This window comes from Aptenodytes forsteri, unplaced genomic scaffold, assembly GCF_000699145.1.
Source record: "Aptenodytes forsteri isolate BGI_AS27 unplaced genomic scaffold, ASM69914v1 Scaffold83, whole genome shotgun sequence".
In the NCBI taxonomy this organism is placed as follows: Eukaryota; Metazoa; Chordata; class Aves; order Sphenisciformes; family Spheniscidae; genus Aptenodytes; species Aptenodytes forsteri.
Window position 1 is genome coordinate 5,252,924 of NW_008795371.1, and position 10,674 is coordinate 5,263,597.

General features: G+C 41.8%; 1 protein-coding gene across 1 annotated transcript in view; it reads right to left on the reverse strand.

Annotated features, from left to right (window-relative positions):
• The window catches only part of SMAD3 (SMAD family member 3), a 79,772-nt gene that overhangs the window by 15,424 nt on the left and 53,674 nt on the right, over positions 1-10,674 (reverse strand). The window contains exons 2-5 of the mRNA XM_009280412.1: positions 5,478-5,671; positions 4,457-4,591; positions 3,680-3,754; positions 1,788-1,838 (exon numbers count right to left, since the gene is read on the reverse strand). Coding sequence (XP_009278687.1) covers positions 1,788-1,838; positions 3,680-3,754; positions 4,457-4,591; positions 5,478-5,671 — 455 coding nt within the window. The remainder of the gene's footprint in view (positions 1-1,787; positions 1,839-3,679; positions 3,755-4,456; positions 4,592-5,477; positions 5,672-10,674) is intronic.

Consider the following 10,674-nt stretch of genomic DNA (forward strand, 5'->3'; position numbering starts at 1 on the left):
CAGGGGAGTGCTGAATGGTTAAAATATGTTAAATGTTTTTTATGAAAAAAAAAAAAAAAAAGAAGAGAAAAGAAATCCCCCCTTCAACAGCCCCAAGATATCCACAAGTCAGCCAATGACTAACAAATTTTGGAGCAGTGTCAAAGTACCCTGCGCCAGGATTAACAGCATATGTAAACTTTACAGCTATGGTTATTCAAGAGTAATCTCAAGTGGCCTCTGTCTGCTGGCTTAATGAACATTTAGAGAACTGATCCTGCAGCTAGCCAGAGCCATGAGTACTTTTTATGACAGTCTGTTGAGAGCATTTTCAAATAGGGTAAGAGCTCAAACTGATGAAGATCAGACCTTTTACGTCTATAGGTATGAAAATAAAGGGCAGAGACATTTGAGAAGATAATAGAGGTTCAGAGATAGCCACAAAACCTCTAATAGTATCTCAAAGGTAAAGGCCCTGTTCAACTGCTATTCCTTCTTCTTCAGCTTTCCTCCTATTTACTGTCTACAGGTTATGGAGTGAATCGGTGACATCAGTGGTCTAGTATAGCACTTAGGGCTGGACTATCTTCCTGGTGCCTAGGATGGAGTTATGTGGGGGAAAGATAACTCAAGACTGCAGCGTAACTTGAGTTTGCTTGAAGAAAACCAACTGGTTGGTCAGTCAGAAAAATCCCACAGTGCATCTGTGGTTTGCGCATCTCACCTACAACATTCCTCCAGGCTCATTTGAGCATAAGACCCCACAAACACCTCTGATGCTCAAGTAAGGTTGTTCGTGACATCTGCACCTCTCCATACGCTAGCATTCCTGCCCTCTCTCCATTTATTTGGACTTTCCAGCTGCACGCCAACCCACTAGCCTCCTCCAGTTTGCTCTGCTCAGACCATGCTCAATTTCATCCTATAATAACTTACACACCTGGGCCATCAGTTGTTTGAGTGGTTTAGGGCATTGGGACATGAGGGCTCTGGGCTGTTTTATCCCTATGTGGTCTAGGGATGCCCCTCAGGTAGACTTACCCTGTGGTCTGACACCATCCCAGCACTCATGGTTTTGTTAGGAGTCCCCAGCCACTGCCACCCAAACCCTCAAGGCCGTGCCTATCTGTGCTGTGTAACTGCACACTTGCTCTGCTGGGAACGTGAGTTTGCTCCCGAGCTGGGTTTACGTGAGGATGTAATGCATTTGCTGCCCTTCAATCAAGCAGATGATTGCTTGAGCTGATGAAGCAGTACAGGCAAATCTGTTGGTCTGAACCTCAGCCCCCTGTCCACAATATGTGGATAGCAGCATTCGCCCTATAATGGCTGTAACACCAAGTTAATAAACATTAAAAAATTGCAAGGCACTCTGGTACATTGTAAAAGAGACCAGTAAGCACTACAAATTTACAAAGTAATTTTCCAGGAGACAAAATTTAACCTCAATCTGTGGCCTTTAAAAATATAAGAACACAAAACCACCAGCAAAACAGACAGACATATTCCTTGCAAACTCATGTAATCAAAAAAGTGTATTTTTGCTGCAGTCCTTCACTCATTCTTTCTGGTATTTGTCTGCCAACATTTTTTGTTTTTTTATTTAACACTCTGATGTAAGTTCAGATTTCTTTATTTCATATAGAGTTACTATGAACCACTTATCACAGTAAAGAGGATTAGCGGAAAGGAACATCAACAGTGCTCGCAACCTCATCAAAAGTGCACAACCTCAAGAACTAACATCATCATTAAAATGTCACTATCTTGACTGTAATTAAACACAGTTCTCAATATCACATGCTTACCCAGATTATTGTGTGCTGGAGACATGGGGTTTGGTGATAAGTTTGGAGAACCTGAAAATCAAGACATTATTATTATTAGCATCCACACAAGGAAAAACACTTGCACAAAATCGTCAGTGCTGCCCAGGCTTGTTGGAGGGATAACCCACTTCTCACTTAAGTCTCGCTTTGCGACACCAGCAGCTTCTCTGATGTTGATTACTCTTCACATGCGCTTCCAAATGCTATTACTTATTATATCAACTTGCTACATCTGCGATACTGCTAAGCATCTTCATAATGCATTCACTTAAGCTTAACCCATTAATTTTCAAAACTGAGCATGCAGCTGTCTGTTTTACTTTCACTTGCAGTTATCGAAACTCCAGGTACCATCATGACAGCTACAGTCAAACCGAGTTAGCTGGGCATTTGAGAGCTTGATTTTACATTGCTAGGCACAAAACATACTCACTCATAAGAGTCGAAAACGTACCACTTCATATCAACAAATCTTACTGGTTTTGGGACAATGGAGCATTGGATCAAGCTATACAGATCTGACCAAACAACTGTCAGAATTTTATCCCCCAATCATTTCAATTTGGTCCAAAAATTCTGTGCATATATTTCAAATATCTGCACTTGGATGTCCAGAGCAATTTCCACAGTCTCTGGATGCCACATGGATGCAGACAGGTGGTACAGCCCATTTTTTCTTTTCCTCTCACACTGAGTTCGGCTGATTTCTTTAAAATGTGGGTTTTTTTCTATAAAGAGGGAAGTCCATGACATCTGAAGGAAGAAGGGATATAGCATTTGAACATAAATTGGGTATTTATAGCATCTTCCAGACCAATCCTATTCCAGTCTACTTTCCCAAAAAGCCATACATACATTCCACATCAACCACATCACCAATAACTGTGTGCACTAAAATGGTTTGTGTCAATAGGCTTATGTTTGATGTAGACAAACAAACCCACACTGCCTTCCTCCATCTGTATAACTGCGGTGAAAGACTGCAAATCAGTCATCCCTCTTTTAGAATCCCACGTATTGTCTACGGCTGAAGACATGCACAGAAACCAAGATATTTGTGTGCAGTATTTGCATTAATTAGGTTCTGCATGTCTATCTTTATGTAAGTGCCATGTATTTGCATATCCCTCTTGCAAAGCATCAGCCCTTCTAACCAAGGATGTGTTTTTGCTTTTCAAGCAAAAGCTTTATGAATTCGGAGTCTGATTCAGTGGTTCTTACTCACAAGCAGTGACACCACTCCGATCAACAAGATGTCTTAAACAGTTACTCCTGGAAAGATGAGACCTGCATGTTTAATTTTAAAGTGTTGATACAGGTTAGCATGAACACTAAGGCTGCTCATTCTACACGTGGTTACTTGTCTTCTTGGCAATGAGAAAGAGAACCTAGACTTTCAACTTTCTTTGGGATATATCCACTAAACGATAAACCCATTTAAACACAAATCTCCTAGCGGTCATTTCAAATATAGTTAAACTGGACATTTCAGTATGTAAACAACCAAACGATCAGAAAAATGCCTCTGCAGAAAAGTGCCAGCTACGTTCAAAATTTTCACTTGCATACAGTTGCATGGACGCAAATACAACACAAACTATCACCCTTAGATGTGTCTCCACTGTTTCAGGTTCCTGCTTAGTACTGTCTAATGATGGACGTTGGGGAGAACAGGAACATGCTGTACCTTTCACCAGCAGCTCTAAAACATACAGCCCTGTGCTTTACATGAGATGTCAGGCTACATTTGCACTCCTACAGGGATAAAATACCTCAAACCACCATCTGATCTTCAGTGCCCCAAAGGAAAACTTTAAAAGAGTCTCTGATATGACATAGAAAGCTGTAGCAAATGGCAAAAGATGACTTACCTGCATCCATGCTGGGGTTCATCTGGTGGTCACTAGTTTCTCCATCCTCACTCAAATAGCCTGGAGGAGGTGTCTCTAGAAGCATAAAATGATCATACTGTCATTGCAACGGGATGCAAAGTCTGGATTTCAGACACCAAAAACATTTACTTTGTTATTCACAAGGAGCTAAATTTCTTTTTTATTACTTTTCTTCCTCAAGCTGCTGAAAGGAGGAGCTGGCACAACCAGGGTGATAGTCATAGCATATTTGTGAATAACAGAGGAGGGGGAAACAAAAAAATCCGGATTTTCAGTCCCATAAAACTTTAAGCCATGTAGACAGTTTTCTGTCCACATATTTTTCCTCTCCTGGTATACAGCTGCATAGCTTGTCCATGCAAATAAGGTGTAAATTGCTTGTAAAAGAGATACATAAATAGAAGAGCTCAATTCCATCAGAAATTTAGAGAGTTTTACTCAAATTAAAATGGCTGAATTTCATTCAAATCTAAACTTGCTAAGGGAACATTCAGCTTCAGATTTCACAACAAACTGAGTACATACTACTGAAGGGAAGAGGTGAGTTTAAAGAAAAGAAAACAAAACTATAAACAGCACTGTTGTGTGTCTACATTTACAGCTTTCATCTATTTTTGTATAGGTTCCCACTCCTTAGCTTCATAGTAATGATGGAAAGAAAGACTTTCCAGTCATCCAGCTTGGCATACATAGACACGATTCACTGTGCAATATGACCCTTTTCCCTCTGCTCACTGTATGGAAGACATACAGTACCTGGAATGTAGTTGCTCTGTGGCTCGATACCTGCTGGGAAGTTAGTGTTCTCTGGAATAGAATGACTATAATCGTCTAACGGCGGGAACTCAGCTGGGATCTCTGTGTGCCGAGGCACCAGCACTGGAGGTAACACTGCACAAATGGAAAAAAAAAACAAAAAACCCGAACAGCAATGTTAATAGCTTTAAAATAAAATGACTGAAACCCTAGAAAATGAAGAGGAACCAGTTTGGAGTAACACCCTTAAATACATGCAACACCAAAGTCGCTAATTAAGGGACACAATTTGATACTTGCTTCTGAAATAACAGCAGCAGTTAAAGATGCTATTCTTAACATATCTCAGCTAGGGACGGGATACGTGCTTATCTGAACACACATAGTCTGTTGCCCCTTCAACAAAAGGGCAAAGAAACAGGTCTTCTTGAAAAACCATTTGAGAGAAGTTATACCACATGATTCAAAAGGAATAAATTTCACATAAAATGGAACAGCAAGGTAGGAGTAGCATAAACATCCAGACTGGTTCTGCAGATTTGTACTGACACGCAGCAGAACTATCTGCAGTTCCAGATGAAAGTCTCTTTCGGAGGCAGGAGGAGACTTCAGAACAGGAAGTTCAGTTGTGTTGGGAGCTATTCTTAGATCTACTTCAACTTAAAAGTAAGTTTATCCTTAATTTAATACCAACAATCAGGGACGCATACAACACTGCCGTAGTTCATACTTGTATCTACTATGTGTGTGAGTTGTTTACGTGCACACAATGCCACATTAGGAACCTGGCAACAACGCAACCTGCTCGACTTGGATTTTATTGACTTAAAATGATATTTCCCCCCTGAGTGCAGATTCATAAATTATTCTACTGTGTACAGTAAGAGATTATCATCAATAATAGATATACTTTGGTTTTAAAACCCTATGCCAGCTGCTTTATTCAATTTTGAAATGCACTTATAAATCCCTTATGCTGGTACTGAGAAGCTGAGGTATCCACACAGAGGGTCAGCAGTACCTGGCGTTTCCACTCTTTGGTAATGATAAGGATTCACACAGACTTCATCCTTCTTCATGTTAAAGGCATACTCGCACATCTCCATGGCACGCAACTCATGGTGGCTATGAAGGTCTGGCCACCGCCACAGCCGGCAGTAGATCACATGGGGAAGACCTTTCCGGTGAGATACTTGCAGCCGGCCATCTAATGATCTGCAGTCAGAAAATAAAGATGATAGCAAATTAGACTGGCATTATACATGTATAGTACTGACCACATCCCATCAAACACTACACAGGGGAACCTAACGTGAAGATTGCAGACTTCAGCGGGAGGCTCAAAGCATAGGCTGCCCAGCCAACTCAGTATCCTGACACAATCCCAAAAGGTGCCAGTCACCAAAATCCGCTGAGACAGTGCTGCAAGGAGGCATTCCAGTCCCAGGCCTCAGGCCAAGAAGTTATCTCTGAAAAGTGTAAAACGTTTCTTTTCTTTAACAGCCCTGCTCTGGATTTATTAATTTTCTGAAAAGAGGTTAATTTGGAGGCGGAGGCAAGGGCTACAGCAAGTAAGAATACATCAATTTAGTGGTACTTCTTAAGCATTTACGTGTGTCCTAACAAACAGGCCATTTGCATAGCTCTCAACAATTTATGCTGTGCATGTAAAGGTATTACATCTTAAAATATGTGCTAATAAAACTGGACGTTTAAAATACAAAGAGACATGAATTTCCATTGTGACAAAATCATCCAAAATTGCTATAATACCTTTTCTTTAAACAGTGTTCACGAACATTACCAACAAGCTTCCAGTTTCATTTTCCAAATTGCAGCTTGAAAGCAAAAAATAGGTTTTTTTCAGCATTGCTTACTTTTGTTTTTACATCTAGCGTGTGTCTCTTCCAACTCATTTTTCACCTAATCCTACCCTCACCCCAGAATAGCCTGTTCCTAGCAAACCTTCCTGGGAAGCAAGACAAGTGTGTTCAAATCCTCTCCAGCAGAGGAAAGAGTTGGAGCAGGGTCTCCTCCATCCTGAATGAGGGCTCCACTCCCTGAGCCACTAAACGGGAACTGCCCCCAGGCACTTTCTTTGAAGTCTAACCCTTCATTTCCCTTGCTTTTCTTAGTGACTGAAATGAAACACTTCAGGGGTTTGGTGAAATGAAATATTTCTATTTTTTAATTTGTCAAGGAAAGAAAAAAAAAAATTGAAATTTTACTCGGAATTATTTCCCTTGGTTCTTTGTGTTGGCAGCCAATCTAGAAAATCAAAACAAACCCAAACCAAAACACACAAACAATTATTCAAACAGTGGTTGCGCTAGTCTTGGCTGCCCTAAGAGAGTTTTCCCAAAAGCTTCTCTGGCAGAGTTTGGTAACACACGCACCTCTTGTAAACACTGCTACAACCATGAGGAAGGCAAAATGCAACCAATTCAAGCTGTTACTGACAAGCACTTGATTTAGGGGAGCAGGAAAACATGTCATATAACTGTTACGTATGAAGTATGTAAGGAGTCTATGCCATCACTGAGGGACTTGCTGGTACAGGTTACAAAACATCTAAAACCTGCAAGTACATTACAGCCCTGAAAAATGCACAACACCCACAGTTACTATTTATAGTACTTATTTATAGTATGTCTTTCTTCATATTGTGCCTGTTATTTATGGGTCACATTCTCTTCAGACTTCACTCTTCAGCCTGCTCTATTGACAGGGTGACCAACCAGCTGAGTATCTGGCACATTTTCCAAGTGTGTTCTTATGCTAAGCTCCTTCTGAGGACAGGAAAGCAGAAATCGGTCTTCCCAGGTGGAAGGCTCACAAAGAGGGTGCCAGTGTCTAGAACTGATCTTCTGTGGAAGGTGGGAATCTTGGTATTGATTTCAATGGGGCCAAGACTTGACTTATGTGACCCCAAAACTTGTCAGTTTGGAAAAATTTAAAAAAAATATATACCAAAAGTGTGCAAATATTCACTAAATTTAACAAAAAGAGAGTAGGCTGAAACAAGGAACAAAACAGGACTGCTTTTCTGTTCCCCTTTCAAATATCTTTGTCCGCTTGGAAGGGTATCTTGCATCTAAGTGAGGGTAAAGGAGAAAAAAAGAAGGCTCAGAGAGATTATTCCAAGTATCCTGCAGGAGACACAACTGTAGCAAGTGTTCTTACTATTCCCAGTCACCATCACCAGATCGACATCACAGCAGCACCAACAGATTTGGGTTGAGGTCAGCAGCTGAGATGGGGGGACTAACACAAAGTGTGTATGACTTTGGGATTACTTGCAAGGATGGGCCTCTCCCTACATTTCCCAGGATAGAAGCAGCTCTTTATACCTACAACAAACTTCCCAGTCAGCTGGAGGGTAAAGCGCACTTCTTCCTATCACCCCAGGGTTCTTGGTAAAAGCTATGAAGTCTTTACAAAAGATGAGCCAGTACATCCGCATGCCTGACTCACTCTCTGGATGCAGTGGCCCTCGCCACCCCGGTTAATGGAGCCCTTCCACTGAAAGTTCTCGCAGGAGACAGTGGAGACAGACACCAAGCCACTGTTGTCTGAGCAGTCCCCAAATCTTGAACAGCTTCAGTGGTTATCTAAAACAAAAGCAGCCTAAAAGCATAACACAGCTCTCAACCACTAGCATCACAGCTACTCATTTTTGTTAGCAGAGACTGCACACTGCGGAAAACCTGTTGTGCTTGCGATCTACCACTGCTCATGGCATGAATGCTGTCTGTAAGGCAGAAGAGACTGACTTCTCTACAATCTAATCTAAAAAGACTTTTTAAAATGACAGAGACATATGTTTTATTTTCAAATATAACAACCTCCCCTTCTCCCCCCTCCCCCCAATAAGAAGATAAGGTAAAAGAAATTGTATTTCCCCAAAGCCTTGGGGGCTAATTACATTTTTATGATTGTGAAATCTCTCCTCAGGCTCTCTGTTAAGGGACTTGGGACAAAACAACATCGTCTGCATGTTCTTGGGAAGAACATGGCTAAGCAACAGGGCAGCTTTATTTCTTTCTGCTGTCCTGCCTCAACCCTCAAGGAGTATTTTCTCCAAAGCAACAAATAACTGGTATGGCTGAAATGGGACACAGGATTAGATGAGCAAACAGTGTGCTCTACTAAAGGCAGCTTTTTGTATAGATACAGCACTCCAATTACCACAGTCAATTGCCACGTCTTTATTAGCTAACTGAATGCTCATTTGTAGATGCAAACACTTGATCGAGCACGAGAACTGCCTTGAGCACCCAGTCATCCCACTTGTAAATTATCTAGGCTGCAGTCTTAAGGGTAGCTGTGCCAAGCTATGGGACTAGCACTGCCTTGGTGAGATGGTCTTCCTCTTGTCCAACACATTCCCCTTCTCACAGTCCTGCCCTATCTCATCTCCTCCCTTCTTTCATTGGTTCCAGTCCCCTTAGCATCATACCACAAGCTGCCTCAGGTCTCTAACTTGGCAGAAGACTACCCACTTTTTCATGGGTTAGCAGGCTGTAACGTTTCTTGGAGGAACCTCATGAAAGCCAAAAGCTAGTGCGAGATAAGTTAGTAAATACTTTTGTTAGCATGCACCACAGCTGAGGATGCATTTGACTGGCTCACCTTCTCTGGAGTCCACAGCCCTCAGGATGACCCAAGCACGTGTGTGTCTCACACCCATGTGCGTCTCACACCCATGTGCAGAGTAATCTGATGATAAACTCCATAGCACACATGACTTCTACCCTTTCTTGGTCCTGTTCTGTAGCACAGTCTGATATTGAAGGCTGAAGTATTCTCCAAACCACCTGAGAGCTCAGCACATCCAGGCTTCATTAGAATTAGCAGCATCTAAGCACCAAAATTTCCATTAGGTTACTGAATTGTTCCTCCCTCTTACCTTTCTTTTAACCAGCCTGTGTTGAGCAGATCTCCCTGTACAACTGACTTGATACATTTATTATTCCATACTACCTAACAGGATTTCTTTTAAAAATACCAAAGCTTCTTTGGCCAAAAATTCAGTATTGGATGGTTCTCTCCAAAAGCAGCACCATTTATTTTGGTGGGACACTATGTCTTCAAAGTGTCTCTATACTGCATGGTGGGATTAAATAGCAAAAGTTGTAAAGAGCTCTTCTTTTCATGGTGTCAATGAGTGGGTGATGCAGACTCTCACTGTCAGAAGGTGTTCTAGTGCATCTTTCATAACTAGCACGTATCCTGAACTTGCAAGATAAGAACGAGAAAATATTGTGATCCACAAGCCTGTTTTACTAAGGGAAATACGATGAGCTGTAGTTATCACCGCCTGCGAGTGTGAGAGCATGTAGGCTACGAGAGCCTGCAAGATAAAGTAAAAACAAAAGCCAGAACACAGCAAGATTGCTAAGCTGATACCAGTTAGCAGTGGTTTAGAACAAAGAAATGAATTCAACAATGATTCAGAAAAACAAAGTCCTGATATGACAAGACAAAGAAGAAGCAGAGAGGAGGAAGACAGTGGCTCAGCGATGTTAAGGATCAGCCCATTGAGAAGAACGGCAGAGACCAGCACTTCCCCACCTGAATGACAACTATGTGGCCAGGAGACCCACTGGGTGGCTGTGCTGGGTGGGAGAGCTTATGATGCCTCACAGCATGTCTGTCCCAGCTGGTGTTGTGGGTGTTAGCAATAAAGATAATGACTGTGCACCCATATCCTGCATGTAGGATACAGCTCAGAAGACTCAGTGCTTGGTAAAAGATGCCCAAGGAGAAGTTAGCCAAAGGCTTGAGCGTTACAATATGGTGCGTTCAAACATGATCAAGAGGTATCCAGCGGAGAGGTTACTCCACACCTAGGGCAGCTATAACCAGAGATTAAAAAACACTGAACGAAGAAAGAGAGACCAAGACTCCAGGAATGCAGTCAGGTAATTTAATTGCTTGCACAACAGCATAAGGCATGGTCAGGACAACATTACCGTGTCCATAAGAAACAAACAAAAAAACCCTCAGGCTGAACACCTTTAGGATTGATCCATCGGTATATGTTGTTACAAGCCATTTACCAGGAAAGTTTAACACATGAAACTGCTACTCCAAACTGTCCAGACTACTGCTGCTCAAAGAACAAAGGGCAACAGTGACTCTTAATAGCAAAAACAGAAAAGGGAGGAAAAAAGAATGACAGAAACCCTGAAGCTTCCCCCCCCCCCCAAAACCTT